The 20,003-nt window shown below is 38.9% G+C and overlaps 1 protein-coding gene across 29 annotated transcripts in view; it reads left to right on the top strand.

The window, feature by feature from the left end:
• RIMS1 (regulating synaptic membrane exocytosis 1) overlaps positions 1-14,109 on the top strand; it is a 310,442-nt gene extending 296,333 nt beyond the window's left edge. For all 29 annotated transcript variants that reach the window (XM_033054837.2, XM_033054832.2, XM_033054836.2 and 26 more), the window contains 5 exons: positions 6,156-6,297; positions 8,143-8,255; positions 10,613-10,714; positions 11,377-11,516; positions 11,882-14,109. In XM_033054837.2, coding sequence (XP_032910728.1) covers positions 6,156-6,297; positions 8,143-8,255; positions 10,613-10,714; positions 11,377-11,516; positions 11,882-12,100 — 716 coding nt within the window. In that variant the 3' untranslated portion in view covers positions 12,101-14,109. The remainder of the gene's footprint in view (positions 1-6,155; positions 6,298-8,142; positions 8,256-10,612; positions 10,715-11,376; positions 11,517-11,881) is intronic.
• The last annotated feature ends 5,894 nt before the right edge of the window (positions 14,110-20,003 follow it).

The following is a 20,003-nucleotide window of genomic DNA, read 5'->3' as shown; positions in this document are numbered from 1 at the left end:
CTGTTGGATAAGTTACTTAGAAATTTAAAACTGTTAAGAGTCTGAATCTGCAAGTTTGATTTTCAGTGAAAAATACAGTCAAAAGGTGAGATTCTGGTGTACACTGTCTAAAATGCCATCAAAGCATTGATACAATCATTGACAGCAATTCAGTGAAGTCTCCTTTTTTCAGGATTGGTGCTTTTTGTTCCTTTGATGTACATATGTCAGAAAAAGATATGGGGTATATTAAGGGATAAATTGCATTATCTCTTATGTATTATTTGAAAGTATTTATTGGGAAAGTTGGGTGTTTGCCATGAGTTTGTGACTTTGTGAATGCCATTGTGAGATACAGTTTATTCCAAACTTCTGATAAAATTTCTTCTCAATGAATTTTTCCAGTTGAAAAGGTGAATATTCTTTCTAGAAGGTTTTGTAATTTATATTAGTGTAAATTTAGTTTATAGATTTGTTTTAATAAATAGAAATGGGAAGAAGTACATGATGGTTTATATCTGGATTTTAAACCTCAGGATCTAACACCACAGAACAGCAACAGCATTCTCCTTTCTTTGAATATATTGTGTGATGTTTGGAAGAAACACTTAAAAGACAATTACTGCAATATTTCACGTCTTTTTACAAAGAACATGATATTCAGGAGAGTATTGCACAATACACAGAATGAAAAATACAGGGGAATATTGCATGATATAAAGACTAGAAACTTGTATTGTTGAAATTTGTATTTAAATGTACAATTTTTTACTATCTATCTTCTGTCCATGGTCACTATGCACTTTCAGTCTTAATGATTAATCTACTGCTGAGTTCATCTGAGAGATGTACACATATTTTAAAAAAAAAAAAGGTCTTTGAATTATTTATTCTTTTCTTTCTGTCTCTGCTTCAGGACTATAAGCCACGGGGCACTTTGTCAACTCATACACAAATAAATTTTGTTTAAAAGCACTACATGGAAAGTGAGGGGGATGCTGCAGAATTTGTAATTCAGCTGGTCTCCAAGCAGATAAATTTGAAGTTGTAAAAATCAGTAATACATCAGAGAGGACCAGAAGGAAATGTGCCCCTTGGCTTTTCTTTTTCTCGATCTTTGAATTAAGGTTGACCCTTACTATTCCAGTTGGCATAATCTCATTGTGTCTCACACAGTCAGTGTACAAACCAGCCACATGGTCACAGTCCTGCCAGGTTTTGGTCTGAGCTGGCTTGGAGCTGTAGTACTTTTAGGATTTCTTTGGACACAGGAGCATATTTGATACTGCGAATGAATTGCCCTTGAGCCATGCAATGACACTTCTTGTGATTCATTAGTGGATTTATCAGTGCTGTATGCTTTGTTCTCTGGTATGTTCTTTTGAACCAGTCATGAATTTTCCCATACTCGGGTGCTGCATGTGTGTAAATTTGCTTCTGTCATGTCAGGATTGCCTTCTGCCCTACAGTGGTCTCTAATGCTGTCCTATTGACTAAGCTGCCAAGCTCATGTTCTTGGACATTCTTGTATGTCCCCTAACTTGACCCATGGCATGCAACATACACCTTGGCACCTTGGATGAAAGCTTTGCTCCAGCAGCCCCTCTTGTCATTTCAGATTTCCTGAACTGAAACAAGAGCAAAATGTAGTAACTGCCTCCAGGCACCACACAGAGCAGAGAAAAAAAGCCAGGCCAATGGTGATGCCATGTGCAGCCCTGCCTTTGCTAAGTGGGGGAGGCTGGGAGGGGGGAATGTCTGGCATTGTCCTCTCTGAATTGGATGCCTTTAGAATGTAAAGGTATCTGTAGCAGGCCATCTTAAATCTCTAGATAATATCCTTGACCCTCTCACTATAATGCTGTTGTCAGTAGCTCCCGATTCCTAGACTTAAGAGTGATTAGGAAGTACAGAAATTTGAAACACATTAATTGCTTTGATATTTTGTGCAGATATAAGGTAGAGCATACTTGCTTTTTGCTGCACTTGGTTACTCAGGTTCCGTTCTTTGTTAACTTGCTTTGTCTGGGAAAACCAAAATCAGGAGCCAGTTTCTTGTCAGACCAAATAGGAATATCTATATTTATAATGAGTATATTATATATATAATATAAGAAATAGCACATTGCACACACTCATCAGCGTGTTATAGCAGGACTGCTGCAACAAGCCAGTTGATTAATTGCAAAATGCTTACAAGATGTATTTATTTCCTAGCTGCAGGTGGGTGCTTTATGATGCTTTGGCATCAATTACTAAATCCGCAAAACTGTTCATCACCAATGCTTTTTAATAGTTTTTCTCTAGCTTGTACCTGTTAAGCCAGGTGTTTGCATATAATTTATGCACATCAGTCTGCATTCCTGCATGCAGAAATCCTTACACAATCGATGCAGCAGAGAAGCACACAGACCATTTGGAGTAAATGTTATGTTGAAATGATATCCAGTATAGAGACATCCTCAGTCTGCACAATGAATACAGTGTAATTTACACAGTGCAGGCAAATAACTGTAATGTATTATAAAATTTAATTTCAAATATCAAACTAATAAAAATTTGGAGCAGGATCAAGCATTCTCCAACAGACACCCTGACAAGAGCAGAAAATCTTCTCAGTATGTCATGGCATAGATATTGAACTTGAATATTTTATGAACCTCTATTATTCATGTAAAGACAGCATTCCAAAGATATATGCAGAGCTGTTAGATTAAAAGTAATACAAGATGAAAGTGAAAATTTTCTAGAAGAAATATTATCAATAGCAGAGAATACAGTAGTAGTTGTTTGGATCCCTTGTTTCATTGTGCAGTCAAGGCAGGACTGGAACTGTACCTCACAGTGAGTTTATTTTAGCAAGGCATCTTTAGAAATAGAAACCATTCCCAACTCATCTGCATGCTGAGCACCTCCTTCCCTTACAGAAATAGGTTTTGCTGAGAAGTTTACATGAGCAGACTAACAAGATAAACCATCTCTTAACTTTTTGTGTTAAAATTGGAAAAATAATTTATTATATCATGTAAGATATGTGATACATAAGTGACCAAGATTAAAACTTCCTAAACCTGTGCAACAAGTATTTTGATTCTTATCCATGGACAAAAGCAATTTTCTCTATGCCATAAAACTCTTGTTGTGTTTTATCATTCTGTTGGGTTACTGTTTTATTTCTGATTGTACTTCAAAATATTAAGATTGAGGTTATAAAAGTCAATAAATTGGACGTCTCTAGTTTTCCTGGGAAACATTGTGAGTGTTAATAGCAGTTATAAGGGGAGGCAAAAGGATGCTTTTGATTCTTCAACCTGAAAAGAAAAAATACTGATGAGAAAAGAAAAAGAAGTAGAATCTGACACTAAGACCCAGAGAAGTAACTTGTAAAGTACTTGGAAAAAGACAATCGTTACTTGCAGCTCAGGGAGACAAAGTTTTGGGTTTGCTTGTGGCCACGTACAAGGATTCCTACTTCATGGTCTGTACTTTTCAAATCTGTGGAGCAAAGAAGTGTGTTTATCCAGCAATATCAATGCTATCCATGACAATGTAACATTGCTCTTTAACAAAAATTCCACCTGCTGTTTTCAATCTCTACTGTGGCTCAAAGCTAAAATACAAATTTTTGTAATTTAGTCAATGGGCATTTTTTACAGTGATTATTTCTATCGCTGTATTCGTTATCTGTCCCAACAACCTGGCTCTCATTGCTAAATTTCAGCACCCACCATGTTGTCCAGTTCGTCCAGAAAAACATATCTTTGCCAATCTGTGCCAAGACCATGATGGTCTTGTAGCTACCTCTAGAGTCTCCTCATTTACTTTTCCTGAGCCCTGAATACTCACAAGCATCCCTTTTAAGCTGAACACATTTCAGGCTCTACCCTATTATAGCATCCAGGCCATGCTTCCTGATCTGGCTGGCTCTGGAAATGCAGGCAGCAGGGAAAACCACATGCTTTGTAGGAGCAGATGGAAACAGAGGCACTTTCAGACAGGTCCTGGTGACAGAGAGAGAGAGAAAGAGAGAGTGAGATTGAGAAAACAATGCGGGTGGAAAATGCATGCCTTCAGAAAAGGTGAAAATCCTGCTTTGGAGTACAACTCTGTAGGTGGCTTATACTTCCTAGGTCCTTTTTGAGTTATTTTTGAGGCTCATCCTGCCTATTAGCATTGATATGCTGAACACACCCTCAGTTTTTAAAGAGAAAGTTCAGGACCAAATGTTGTGTTTGGGTTTACAGAGTCACTGAAGCTCCAGCAAATCCCTTCCACAGCCACCTGCACTGTGTAAGAGTGGAGCCTGGTGTGCCTGGTGTTCCCTGCCTACCCTACTCTACCTCACATTTAGCAGCACTGGATAATGTGTTTTCAGCTGACCAAGGACTGGCAATGTGGATGAGCTGTAGTGGCTCAGAGGAAAACCGCAGAGCTGTTGGCCTCGCAGGGGAGGAAAGGATCTGTGGAAGTAGCTGATCTCTTCCACTGAGAGGCATTTGGATGTGGCTTAGTGGCTGTAGATAAACAGCCCTACTCCAAAAAGCTTAAGAGGGAAACAGCCCCTTTAGCTGTGGGCATGTGTCCTCTAAGCCCAATATAATAATTCTTTAATTTTGGTGACATTTGCTGTTTCCCTGAGAGCTTCAAAGAGGTTACTCTGATAGCTATATGGTGTGATTTCTCCTTGCCCTCCACCAGCTCTGCAGACCCAAGAGCAAGGGTTAGCTGATCTCTGCAGCATGCTTGAACGGCCTGGGGAATGGACAGGCTGTGTGGGGGCTACAAAAGTCTTAAGTTTTATTGTGGTGAATAAGATCTGTCCAGATCTGTCAGTTTCAAACTCAACAATGTGCCTGTGAAACAGGAAGGTGAAAAATTTTTCAGAGCAATTCAGTCTCCACAGCAGGTGGAGATGGAAGAAATAATTTGCTTTTTCAGCTGTTTCCATGAACAGACCATGAAAAAGATGTGCACAGACTTTTCAGAGGTGAATAAAGGAGCACGGAAATGAAGGGGTAAATGCAGAAGAATGTTTTAGCATGTACTTTGTCAAATCTATAACTTTCTCAGAGAAAATGATGTTTCCCATTGAACTTTGGGTACCTATTTTGAACTAAATGAAAAAGACCAGGACACTGAGTTTGAAGACAACACATGTTATTACATCACATGGAGGTGGAAGAAATTTAAAGATCATTGACAACATTTATCATCATCTAGAAGTATAATTTCTGCCATGTGACAGCAGAATTCACTCTAGATCAGCCATAACACATAGAGAACCTGCAAAGGACTGGAAACTCCTCTTGGTCAAGGGATACATGAAAACTTCCTGGTGAAAATCAAATTGCATTTTAAAGGATGTGGGATAGAAGCTTTACCAAATGGACGAAGTCTCCAAACAATTTCAAAATATTTACATTACTTTCTAATCTTACAGTTGCAAGCCTAGAGTCTGACTGCCCAGAGAGGTTGTGGAGTCTCCTCATTGGAGATATTCAAGAACTGTCTGGACACAATCCTGTGCACTGGGCTCTAGGAAGCAGGGAGGTTGGGCCAGATGCTCCACTGTAGTCCTGTCCAGCTTAACTATTCTGTGGTTTCCCAAATAAATTGCCCAAGAATTATTTCTGTTTCAGAACTGCTGAGATCATACGTTCTGTAAAGTTCACTGTTTACTTTGAAGACATTTTGCGATGAGAAGTAAGATTTTGCCATGTTAAAATACATTATTATACATTTGATACTAAGTATCTTAGTATTTAACATTTTTCTGTGGCATGTATGAAGGATTTTTTCCCTTTTTGTATTTTCTGTGAGAATTGTATCTTCTTTTGCATTCACCCAACCTAGCAAGGTGGCTAGAGGCACATTTCCAAGTATGTGGTTAGTAGACAGTGTCATGACCTGTCTGCATTCCAGCTTTGTAAAGGCTATTAACAAGACATCTAACTTCTAACAGTTTGCCCTAATGAAGATCTTCAGGTTGCAGCCTTTTAAAGAGAAGTCATTTCCAGTTTGCAACTGAGGAAGAGAGACTGTTCTTCAATCAGAATAGTCTTTTTATATTAGTAAATAGTAATGACCAAGTCAGATCACTGTTCTCTGGTGAAAAGTGCAAGGGAAGGCTTTTCTGCAAGTTATTCTAACTGTTGCTTCTTTTTCTCTTCTTTCAGAGGCTGGCAGCAAGAAGCTAAAGAGCACGATACAGAGAAGCACAGAAACAGGAATGGCAGCAGAGATGAGAAGTCGTATGGTTCGACAGCCAAGTCGAGAATCCACTGACGGCAGCATAAATAGCTATAGCTCCGAGGGCAAGTAAGTGGCATTAAAAATATCAGTAATGTAGGAGAAGTTCCTAATGTAGTAGAATTTTCTTTCCCATTACTTGGGATGTCCCGAACTCTAGTTAAAGGAGATAGCCCTGTGTAAAGATTCTTCCTCTTGAAGCATTTGAAAAAGTGAACTGTTTTAGGTACATAACACAAATTTCATGGAAATTGAAATTGAGACAGGACTTCTTAAGAATTCTTATTTTCCCTGTCAGCCAGTGAGGCATTTTGTTCATCAAAAGACAACTAAATCAAGACTGCATTATTCAAAACAAAACACAACACAGGAATACTTTTCCTTTGAGATGTGTTTGGATTCCCTCAGAGTTAAAGTTCAGATATTGTATGTGAATCCCTGTGATATGAAACTGTGTTCAGTAATACTACATACAAAGTTTAATGTGGTTGTTCTAAGTCTCTTATTAAGAGCTGTAAATCCAGAGCCCAACTGCCCCATCAGCTGAAGTAAGACAGAACAGCTGTGGGGAATGGGGCAGCTGTTTTCATTCACTGCTGAACAATTTGATATGTGGGAAAGGAGAAAAAAGGCAGTTCTGACGCAAAAATATCCAGAAATATTCCAGCATCCTCACAGTTCTAAAGAAAAATACTGTGCCAAGGGAATGGCATGAAGCTGAATCAGGGGAGATTTAGGTTAGATCTTTACGTTAGAAAAAGTATTTCTGCCCAGGGAGTGGTCACAGCATCAAGCCTGATAGAGTTCAAGAAGCGTTTAATGGACTTTTTCTATGCAACCACTGGGTTTGCAAAGAACTGTGAATTAAATGGCTGAAGCACACAAGCCTGGTGTGCAGAAATCAAAGCTTTTAACACTATATGCTTTTGGTTTTTTTAGGAGGGTTTTTATTATTTTTGCAGTCTAATAGGAGATTTCCTTTGAGGAATAAGAAGATATAGAATGGTGGATGGCCTGCTGGGGAATATGTTGTCTAGACTTGGTTCAGAGTCTGTTCTTTAATTTCTCATAATTGTTATAAGGAAGTCAAAGCTGAGTCTTCCCACCACAGATAACTCTTTGTCTTTTTTCATTTGTTATTGTTTGGAGACTATTTATCTATGAAAAAATATTAATGGACACTATAGAATATAAGAAAACAGCTTGGCAAAATACACATTATACCATCATAGAATAGTTTGAGTTGGAAGGGACCTGCAAAGGTCATTTAGTCTTATCCCCTGCCCTGGGCAGGGCCATTTTCAACTAGGCCAGGTTGCTCAAAGCCCTGTCTAACCTGGCCTTGAATGTTTCCAAATACATTGTGCTGATGTGTTACATAGCGTGAGAGAGGGGTGGGTAGCAACTGTGGTTCCAGATTTGTCTGCCAGAATATTTTGGCTAGTGAGTGGCCTTAGTTTAGCTCTAATCACCACTACTGCTACTACCTGCCAGTTTACTGCTTCATTAAACAGCTGCAGCAATCAGATTTAGTGTATACATCTGTTTTCCCTGTTTGTTCTAACTGATGAGATTTGGATCTATGTAAATCTCACACTCACTAATGAAGAATAGGCCATTAAATTTCATCAAGCTTTTAATGTTTTCTCATACAAGGTCATTCTTAGTCTATTTACCTATTAGACTCTTCACTGTTCCCAGAGACCTCCTTAGCAAGACCTATTTTATGGACTTCTTCAAGTCAATGTGCAGAATTTCTCTACATTGCTTTGGAGTCCCTGAAGCTGCAGAATGATTTGGGGTTGTGCATCCTGAGCTGCTTGCTTTGTATCAGTAGTACTTTTGAGGTAAATACTGTAGGACAACAGAAATTAATCCTGTTCTTATGCTTAACCAGCTTCTATTTTGTTTCAGCTTAATATTTCCTGGCGTACGGCTGGGCGCTGATAGTCAGTTCAGTGATTTCCTCGATGGATTGGGACCTGCACAGTTAGTAGGCCGACAAACACTAGCAACCCCTGCCATGGGTAAGAATTATATGTTCTTCTCTGTTAAATGAATAATAAGACACTTAACTAATGCACACACTGCCAGACTATAGCACCAAAAGGACTTGTACCAAGCGTCTCCCTTCATTGTCAACATGAAGGTCCTATCTGTAGTCACCGGTGTTCCTATTATGGCAGCATCCAAAGTGGGGTGAGAAACAGTATTTGCTCCATTTGAGGTATTGGCTAATCTTTTTTGAAATTTGAAGATAGGGATTTTACTTCCTGCACAAAATTATTGTGGCTTCTCCAATAGTAGCTTGCTGCAAAAGCTCAACCATTCAGAGTTCATATTTACTTGACACAGGTTGTATTGGATGTGACAGAGGGTTTCTGGCCAAACTGTACTTTTTCAAGCTTAGTTAATCTAACTCCAGAAAGTGAAACTTCTGGGAACATCTGCAGTGCCCAATAATCAGTCACTGATAAAGCCAGTGCTTGTCATGAGAGACACAAAGTCCTTTTCTATAACAGCTACTGGGGGCTGTCTGTGATCTTCTCTATTTTGCAGACCAGTCTGTAATTTCCTTTAGCAGCATTAACTGTAGCTTGTTTATGAACAGAATATGAGTTGTATAAGGAGTGCAAGAGTGTAGAACTGTGTAAGTGTTTTTTGAAAGATTTGTTGATGGAGTTTTTTGGAGGTTTTTGCTTATATATGGGCAGTTCTTAGACATGCTTTAGGATGCTAATTGAGGAGTCCTTGAGCTACTATTGTAATAATAGTTCTCCTGCTGGAAATTATAAATGGCCAAAGTTTTAATACAACTGTCTTGGGAAGACCACCTTTAGGAAGGGCTATGGAGACAAATCTAAAAAAAGGAGAGAGAAAGAGAAAAAAAAAATTGCAAAAGACAGTGTTCCCTTCCCAACTCATGAGAAGAAGGCAAACTATCTTCAGAATGCTCTGAGGACCCTCTAGGCAAAATTTGCTGTATAAATTCTAATGACTGCTACTAAAACATTCATAAACATCAAACTTATTAAATTAACATTATTATTATTATTTTGAAAGAAAATGTCTTCGTGAGATTATTTTTCCAATAAATATATAAATGGCTTTATTGGTATGCATATAAGGGTCTGCATTTCTTCTGTTTCTTTATTTTAATCTTGTTTTGCAACTAAAGATTTTTCTGCAGAGAAACGAGTAAAACGTTTATTCTGACTTTTTTAGAACTTTATCTACTATAGGCTCATTTTTTTGGCCTCCCCAAAAAAAAACACTCCACTGTGTTTTTAAACAAATTTTAGAATACATGCTCTGTGATATTCTTTCACTAGAGATGATTTCAAAATATTTGGATTACCACTCCCCCTTCTGGCTACCTGTTGCATTTATTTTGGATATGTGATACAGAAATGTGCTCTTAAAAAAGGTTGTTGTAATTTTTCTCTGAACTATTTTTAGTGCAAAACATGGCTATGTTTATCCAAGCAAGTTTAATTGATAAAAAAAAAATTGTTTCTGTTCTGTCATACCTCACGTACCAAGGTATCAACACTGCTTTAATATGCTGTTAGAGAAACACGAGAAAATCTCACGGCCAATTAATTTCACAATGCTGTTTCTCTAAATCCAGACTGCAATTTCTATAGTTCAGGATCATCTATTTGTGAATTTGTGTTTTTTAGATCATCAACTTACATATCAAATATATACATACTCATATGTTGCATGGATGAAGTTCATTTATTTGCTCAAGTGTCATGTAACTGCTCATGTCATACTGTGCATATTTTATCCTAAATGGCCTATTTTAATCTCTTTTAAACTAAGTTAGATTTCTACTCAGCTGATTCCATGATATATGAAAGCATGGAGATGTAATGTTTTAAGCATCAGCACATAGTTTACTGCCCTTATATTTTATTGATCTAGATCAGAACAGCGCTTGGTCTCTGAGAAAGCAGTTTCCTTTTCTGCAGGAAATGTCATTTGTCAAAAGTCAGGCAAGGAAACAAGTTTGACTACTTAGAAATGAAAGCAGTTTCTTTTTTTTAAAGTGTTGTGACATTTTAGTCACACAAAAAATGTGTGTGAAATATTGACAAAAATGGGAAAATTGTCACCTGTGTGCTTGGTGGAGACTGTTGAAAAAAAAGATACCACTTTTTAGCTGATATGAGCTGTATACCAAGAGAGGGCACCATGCTCCCTAAATATATGTTATTTAGCCCTTGTTTAAGGATGGAGAAGCTAAAGGGATCATCAGGAGACAACAAGCACACTAATGCAGAAGAATAATATCAAACTAGTCTTTCTCACTCATGTACCTTATCTCCTGTGCTGTACTGCTTCTCTAAAATGGGGGCTTCTTTCTTCTCCCTCTCAGGCGACATCCAGATTGGAATGGTGGATAAAAAAGGCCAGTTAGAAGTAGAAGTCATTAGAGCCCGTGGCCTCACACAAAAACCTGGCTCCAAATCTACCCCAGGTATGGGAAAAAACTGTACACAATAATGCTTCAAGAAGGCATTGTGCTAGTGTAACTGTCAGTGTCAATAATTTGCATAATGTCTATTGTAATAATATTTTATAATTTTATAAGGACATTTGTTGAAGTTCTAGTTATTTATGGAAACAATTATTAGAAGAGATTTAGAATCAATACCAAACCACTGCTTATTGTAACACCTGGAACAGTTCTTTATATAATATTTAGTGAAAATGGTACTTTGCAATCTCCTTAGAAGCTAGAGATGAAAGAGCAATTCATGTCTGTGTCATTGGAGTGGCATAGTTTTAAATATTCCTTTTGCTTTGAACTATCTCTGATCCCTAAGCATTTATAGAGACTTTAGAATAGCTGTTAATTCCTGGAAAAATAAAATGTTTTTTAATAACAGATATGAAATGTAATTGTTAGCAACATCTTAGATAATTACATTCAAAGTTTATAAAAATCAAATTGATTTCTTGTGGGCTGTGTCATCTGTTTTATGAATATAATTGTATGCAGCTTATACAATTGCGAGAATAAAATGAAAATAACGTATGTCATTTTCTTCATACTCTGCTTCCTTTTAAGGCATTTGTCCTCCATTTCAGATGTGCACTGTAAATCCAAACATAACAGTCTTGATGTTCTGTTTGCAGCTCCGTATGTCAAAGTGTATTTACTGGAAAACGGAGCATGTATAGCTAAGAAGAAGACAAGAATTGCAAGGAAGACGCTTGATCCTCTGTACCAACAGACACTGGTTTTTGAGGAAAGTCCACAGGGTAAAGTCCTTCAGGTCAGTTTTTTCTTAATCCCATTTTAGGTTGTCATTTGGGGAACCACTTGTGTGTTTACTTAAATTTAACCAGTATGTGTAAATCCATTCCAATTCACTAAGCATTTAATTTTATAAATACCATTAAACACATCCTTGTGGCTTATGGTTTCAGATCTGCAAAATGTCTCGTTGCATTAAACATTTCTCTATTGTTGAATTTGTTCTTGTCTTCCCATGAGGTTTTCCCATGAAAGGAAAACAATCATTCACTCTTGAGAATAACATTTTATGTTAGCACATATAATATTGAGTGAACATACATACATTACTGTATAATCATGGATTTGGGGACAATCATGAACCTTAATTTTATTTTCTTCCAGGTAATAGTCTGGGGAGACTATGGCCGAATGGACCACAAATGCTTCATGGGAGTTGCCCAGATCCTTCTGGAGGAACTGGATCTGTCCAGTGTGGTAATAGGCTGGTATAAATTATTTCCACCTTCATCGCTAGTGGATCCAACATTGACTCCCCTGACACGTAGGGCTTCCCAGTCATCTCTGGAAAGTTCAACTGGGCCTCCCTGCATTAGATCATAGTAGCAGGTGCTGTCTATTCAAAACATCACCCAGGATAAACTATCGGAACCAGATATTCACATGATCAAGAAACACTGTTGGAGAGAGACAATCACTTCTGTTTTCGCTTGTAGTAGTTATTCAAACATATGTCTGTCTGTTCAGAGATGGCTTAAATTGACAGAACAAAGGTATATCACATACAGCTAATCTATTAGCAGCTATCACTGATGCTTATAATGATTAAAAAAAAAAAAAAAAGGAAAAAGAAAAAAGAGAGGGACCTTTAGATTCGACCTAAGTCAAAGATGACCCAAACTGGAAGCTCTCACTCTGTTAACAATGTTGTACTTTTCACATTTTGAGAGAGCCCTCAAGCAGTGTTACCTTCCTGGTGTTTCAGCAGTTTTTCTGTACTTGTCACTTCCACTAGTTTTTTACCACGTGATTCTGCTAGTTTTGTAGAAGTCCTCACAATGCTAACAGAGACCCTTCCTTTCTTTTTCTAAACCAAACAAAAAAGGGCTGAAGCATATCTCTGTAAGCATCGTTAAAGTGTTCAACAGCCACAGTTACAATTCCAGCGAGTTCAAATTGTTTCTCAGTTCTGGTACTTACAAGTCTTTCACGTGGAAACCCAGAACAAATGACCAATCTAAGCTATATTCTTAAAAGTAGAAATCATCACAGTGCCACTTTTTCTTTGTAAAAAGCAGATATGTTTGCATTATATATATATATAAAATAACTTTTCTGTTTATGATGTTTTGCATGGAAGAATTTTGAAGAATTCTGCAACTACTGCTGGGGACTGGTATAAAGCAGCTTTAGTCTTAATTTTGACATTGAATATGTTACTGGTAATGCAATTTTCCTCCTAGAAATGGAGAGGAAATACTTATGTTTCTGTGTATAAATGTATATTTGACTTCCCAAAATGTTGACCAGGAATGAATTGAGCATATGACACTTTCAGCTGTACCCAGGCTTCTCTGATGTGTGTCGCTTCAGACGCACCTGTCTGCCCTGGATAGAGCATGGTATGAGTTGTTCAATGTTTCACTGGAAATTCCAGTTGAAATATTCTGCACTTACTAATGTTTTTATCAAATTTTAGTTTACATTTCTTTGAGATTGATGCAAGCACAAGGCTTGATTTTTTAACGCAAGATATCTTACTTTTTGGAGAAAAAAAAATCAAATTTAAATTTGCTTTTTATTCATTTGAGTTCTTCTTGGCCTTGAAATCCCTTGTGATATTCTGTAAATGTGCGAAGAACTGCAGATTCCTGCAGGTGCATTGATATGTTTCCCCTCCTTTTACAGGCCATTCAATTTTGTGATCACACAAATAGAGCAGCATGACTTGGAACTGTTCAAAGCTGCATGCACGTTTTGTAAAAAGAGATGAAAAAGGTTATTTAATAATGTATGTTAGTTCCACATAGGCCAGCTTGTATGTTGCATGTACTTGTACAGTTTGCTCGTAATTACTATACTGAAGTAACCAAGAAATCTAAGCCATCCATTTTTCTTATAGACATTTTGCAGGTTTTAGCCAGGCTAGGTCTGTGGGTCTGGTGCTAAATGTCTATAGATGGACTTTATTTTTTACCCTATGGAAAACGTGATGTAGTACGGACCAAATTCCTTCTAATAACTATTTTGGTGTAGATTCCTACTGTGGGGCTGTAACACATGTAGAAACTGTGTACACACTAGGTTTTAATTCATAGACATACTGCCTGCACCAAGTGAACTATTTATTATTACTCAACACATGGGAATTATTCTGCCCATCTTTCCATAGGGCACAGATTGGTTACTGCTCGACCTGCTGAGCAGGAAGAACTCAAGCATTGGTGCACTACTACTAGATCCTGTTCTGTCTTAGTGGCCAAAAACCAACTAGCTATAATTCGATAGTATCTTTCTATTTTGACCACTTGTCTTAACACTCCCCTGTGCTTTTAAATGAACTTCCAACTCATGTTATGTAAACATGTTTAATAAAATTTCCTTTTCATGTCCAGTGTAGTAGTTGTGCTCTCTGTATGTTCTGAGGTTCATCTGTGATTCTGCTTGTTGCAGGACTGTGTGATATGTGTTAAGGAACAGTAAAATAAGTAATTTCTATGGTTCTTTTGATTGCTGTAATAGTGTATGTTGAAATCTGGGGCCAAAAACTGAGGCCTGGTGAAAGTCATGTTTGGTTGGCTTCCTTTTCCTTGAGAAAGCAGCCAAATTGTGCTCTCATTTGTTGAAGCAGGCAAATTGAAGTTAAAAAATAAATTAGCCAAATTATTATCTGTTTAAATCAAATCAGTTTGTTGGACAGGAATGATGCTGTGGCTGCACGTAGTAGGGCAGCAGGGTGATGCAAGTCTGGCACCAGGGGTCCACTTGGCATGTGCTGAGCCTTTAAGATATGAGAACAACTACTGACCTTTGGCACTTTTTAAACCCATGAACATGCCCTTGTATTGTGATGCTGTTATGAACAATGCTTTATAGAAATTTACCTGAGAGCAGAATTTGGCACTAAAATTTTACTAGAGAAGCAAAGACTATGTACTTTTTTTTTTTTAGTTTTCCATGTCCCACAGATATCTGATCACAATTTAAAAATAACATAAAGACAGTATTGCCTCACTTTGAACACTTTTGTTTATTACTTTATTTAACTGAATACATGATTAAGATACTGAAAAAATTACTAATTAAACATGGTAAATCTCTGAACAAAAGGCATGTTATTCTGTGTGGTGGGAATGATCTGTTTAAATACAGAATTTTTCATGCTGTTACAAAAAGCCCTCAACTTTATTAATCTCATTACTTTGAACACTGTGTCCAATACTAGGATATCTTTTCCTTACTGATCCTGAGAAATAAATAAAGTCCAGCATTTCTGATCTCCCCCTAGAGGACAGAAAATATAGCAGCAAAAGAACATGCTAAACTATTTCATTTATGTGTTTCTGATGAACGGGGATCATAAATGCCAAGATTTCAGGAATGAGGTAGTAGAGCATTCTAGGTCAGATAAGCTGTGTGCTAAACTCCTTTCCCAGGGACTGCTGCCTTTTAAAAACTCATTGCTGAGTGCTGGGATTATGATACATAAATAAATCAGCTGAAGTTCCCTCTTGGTTTTCCCTTAAGAATGCAGTACTGCCTTATATATATATATGTCATGCAGGGGAAAAGCAATGGTTATTAAACTCATAATCCCTGTCATATAATCAGACAGTTATTTTCTTTGTGATGAGTAAATGCTCTAAATTTTATATTTAAATGCAAATTTATATCCCTCTTTGTGTACCTCTTTGGAGGAAAAAACTTTTGGCCTTAACGTTTGTGTTAGAGTGGCATCAGAACAGCTGTGAATGGATATGAAAAACCAGAGCTTCATGACCTCATGTTTTCATAATTCACAGATAAATTACATGTACAGTTTGGCTGCCTGTTTTCTCCAAAGTCAGGTTCAGCCCATGTATGATATGGTATACACAAAAGACAAGATCAGAGAGGGCTTTCAATGGCTGTTCTGTGTCCTCCAAGATTTAACTTAACGCCTGTAACTTGTCCTCTATGAAGTTGACTGCTTGCAGCTCCTGTGCAGTCATTTACTCCCCTATCTACAGCCCATTTAACTCAAGGAAAAAGAGTTACAGGAGTTTTATGCTTCTTTTGCCTTAAATGAAGAAAATCATGGCAGTCTTCCTTTAAAGCCCCAAACGCTCATCCCATTACACCCTACTACAATTCTGCAAGCATAGCAAGCATAACAGAAAGCAATCTGCAAGAAAGTTTACTGCTGTCAAAGGATGAGATTTCATTCTCAAGCCAGATGATGAGCATTCTGGTTGTCATAAGTGATTACAAACTCTTCTAATAACTATCAAGAGTAGAGTCTCAATACTTCTCCTCTCAGTCCATTGGCTGCTCTCGAGGAGAAGAAGAAAATGCACAAGTCATGTATGAATTTTCTCAGTGTCTCCAGGAATGACGATGTATGCTGATAGTTAAATACCATACTTATGAAAGAGGTTGTGTGTGGCAGGCATGTCACACAGATCAAATGGTCTTCTGAATTTTGTGATCCAAACTCCTCCCTGGGGTGCAGAGACAGGAGGGGAAACTGTCTTCTGGGTGATGATAATGATTTAGCTGCAGACCCAGGGTCATTAGACCCTGGTCTAACAAAATGCTCATTAGTTAGGTATTTTCTAGTCATTGGTATGTTTTGAAGCCACAGTTTTGCATCGGGACATAAAATCTTATACATTGTCTTGTCAAGTCAAAATGTCTTAGAAGGTACTGAGGGAAAAGGCATAAAGTTGTCAAAATCTGCAGACTACAGTTTGCCAATAAAGAAATTCAGATAAGGAAGATACACAGCTGTATGTTTACCTCTGCTGGCATGAGAACATCATTCTCAAGAGCCAAGTCTTTTGGAGGTTTCAGCTGCTTGCTGCTAGAAGGGTGACACCTAAGGGTTTTACAGAATTTCTTAGGTAGTCTCTGGAAAACTTGCCTTCAAAAGGTCATGAGCAGCAGCTCATTATTAGAATGCTCATTGGACAACTCAGAATTGATTGCTTTTAACATGTCTACAGCTTCAGAGCCCTGCCAAAATGCAGCTACAAATCAGCAGAGGCCCACATGGTAAAGCAGTGGTATGTAATGAAAGGCTGTGTGATATCACCATTTATGTGGGTTTTCACTAAGTCCGAAAGAATTCCTTTCAGTGAAGACTGAGGTTTTTTTTCCACATTTCCTTCTTATTTATATCAGTGAGATATACTGTGTGACTTTGAGAACCTAGTTATGGGTTTCTGCACTCATCGTTTAATTAAATGGGGGTAGGTGTAATTCCCCATTTAAGAGATATTGCATAAATACAGAAAGAACAGAACATAAATATTCAAAAAGCATTTGTGAGGTCCTCAGGGACCAGCTACAGCCAAATAAAAGTTCCTGAGCCAAAGCAAGATGCTGATTTTTTTTTAGTTTATGCCAACACCCATACAAAGAATTTTTAAGAGAAGATGTCTCATGTTCCAGTCTCCTTACTCTCCAAGAAATACAGCAGCACTATCACCTCAGCATTTCCAGCACCCTCCTGTTGTGTGGTCTGACTGGCCTAGGCTGCTTCATCACAGCAGGTCTCCACAGGACCAAGATGCCCATGTCCATGCTAGACCACTGATTACAGAAGGCAGAATAATAATTCCATTTACAACAAGGTCATACAGAGGACAGTAAGACAATCCTAGATATTTTAAGAACTCTTGTCATGCAATTTAAACCAAAAATTAAGATTTTCAAATTCAGCAAATACCGTAAAATAGCAATTCAATTAAATGTTACAGTATATACTAAAAATACATTTTTAAGTCTGTTTGATAACTGTATATGCATACTGCAGAAAGCATCCACACAGAGGGAAGGATGTAGCAATATTACACTAACATCAAAAAAGATCTAAAACTATCTAATTCAGAGAGCAAGAGAGAGCTTAGAGGGAAATGTTTTCTAAACATTAGTTACTGAGCAAAGTCTGCAAGAAGCCAAAGCCAGCAACAGCATTATACTTGGGCTGCTGTCTGTTACCTCGTCTCAAAGGGCACATGAAGTCTGTAATTGCTGGGAATAGGAAGCATCAACAAGCTTCTCGCAGGCAGCGAGAGAGTGGCTTGTTGACTGGTTTTGCTTCTTTTTACCTGGTAGGAAAAAGGCCCCAAGATTTGTGAGACAGCTGAAGTACAGTATCTGCTCTTCTAGAAAATGTAAGAAATTTTCTTATGCCCTCCTCTTACCCTTTTTCTGATCATTGCTCTTGCCAAACTGTGAGGCAAAGTTTAGTGTAGTTTGGTGCCTGGACTCAGCTTTCAGCTGTTCTGCTTCATTGCTGCCAGCAGTGCAGTAGATCCCCACGCCTATTGGTGGAACAGACCAGCATCCCTAAACCATTCATATTAAAACACAAATAATGCAATCCTTAGACGTTTTTTATTTATCGTGTGCACAAAAAGACAAAAGAAAAAAACACATCAAATTTTCTTTCCCTGGAGAGCTCAAAACAGAATTAAATTCCAGCCGCACCACAAGTCACTGCTGTGCTATCCATATAATCCTTCAGCTCCACAATTACATGTGGACTTCTTTGTTAGATGTCTGTTATGCCAAGCTTAAATCATACTTCTGTAAAAAAAACCCCAAAATGTAAAGGAGAGGGAGATGTCGCCATGGCAGGGCTTAACCTTCCCTCTTTGTTCTTTAGGTATCTCCCTATCACCCTCCCAACACCAGCCCTCATCTTAGTCCTGTTCTCCCATCGTTTTTTTGTGTGATACCAACTCAGAGCTGAATCTTGTTGTCTCCAAAGAATATCTGTTGTATTTGACAACATTTACATTTACCTCTCCTCTCTGGGGCTGCTCTTCAGTTTGTATGTGGCTGGTCTTGCAGCTGGTTTAACACCACTATTACCCCCTCCTCATGTATCTCATGCACACTGTGCATTCTTATGGACTCTGTATTTGCTTTGTCTGTACTATAGAACATGGAACTTGGCCACTGATTTCAACGAGGCCTAACCCAAAGTGCTTTTGTGACAAAAGGTGCCTGACATACACAGTGCACACAGTGTGGAATGGCGGTTCTGGGGACAACTCCAAAGCAGGACGCCAGCCCTTCTAGGTACGCAAAGCACAGGGCTCCATCTGCCTTCCAAGGAGGCGCCGGTCCGTGCCTCTGCCTGCGACAGGACATCGCCTGGCTCCTGGATGAGCGCCCTCAGTTTTTATGTTCATAATGCAAACGCCATAGCAAATAAGAGCAAAAGCTGGCGTCTTCTGGAAGAAGAAGAGCGGCCGCAGAGCAGGGCTCCGGGCTGTAGCAGCCCGGGCGGCCCTGGGGCGGCGGAGGGGCAGCGGGATGGAGAACCCGCCACCGCGGGCTGCCCAGCCCAGGCCTTGCGAGTACCGTTAGCTATGTAGAATCTCATAACTGATAATTAAGTACATAATGTTAGGTAGGCAGACGTGAATCTGCTCGGGGAAGCGCGCCGGGAGGGACGCGCTTGGCCGCCAGCAGCGGAAAAGCCCAAGCGCCCTGGAAGCCGCACGGGGGGCGAGCGGCAGCCCCGGCGCCTCACGGCCCGCGGCCGCAGGGGGGCGCCGCAGCACCGCGGGCAGCCCGGCCCGGCCCGGCCCGGCCCGGCCGCCCCTCGCCCCTGCGCGGGCCCCGGCGGGAGTGCGGGAACGGGCGGCTGCCTCTGTCAGGCGCTTCTTATGGCAGGGAAAACGAAAAAAAGCAGCTGTATGGGTTTTTTTTCCCCCCCAAGTGTCGGATGTTCCCTGCGTGTGCAGTGAAACCGGGTGTGTGATCACTGGCTGTGCCTGTCTGCTGGTTACACGTAATAGCTCTCAAAACAGTCGAAAGTTCTGAAGGGGAATTCATAAAACACACAAAGAAATAATGGTTATATTTAACAGTCCACCCTATTCTCTGATTCAGTAGTGATTATGAACTCACTTAAATCAATGTAGTTCCTCTAAGGAGTGTTTAAAAAACACATTTTTCCCCATTCCTTCATTATTACCAGTGGCTGCTCTGACAGATTAATGTCAGGCTACTGTGTCATTCGGCGACAAGGCTCATTTTGTTTTCCAAGTGCTGCTTTTATTGTTAGGCTGTGCTGTACCCTCACTACACCTTCGTAACTTTCCCATTAAGCTGCAAGTCAGATGCATCAAGAGAATTTTCTGGCAACCAACGAAACCTTGTGCTGGAGTATTACTAGACTTCAATGATAACCTCTTTAAGAAGAAAAAGAAGATATTGCTGCTGACAACCAAAAGGGTTTGAAAACTCAGGTACTGCTTGTCTAGCTGGTATCTAAGAAAGCTAAGTC

This window comes from Catharus ustulatus, chromosome 3 (genome assembly GCF_009819885.2).
Source record: "Catharus ustulatus isolate bCatUst1 chromosome 3, bCatUst1.pri.v2, whole genome shotgun sequence".
NCBI classification, from domain to species: Eukaryota; Metazoa; Chordata; class Aves; order Passeriformes; family Turdidae; genus Catharus; species Catharus ustulatus.
This window is presented reverse-complemented; position numbering and strand designations above follow the sequence as displayed.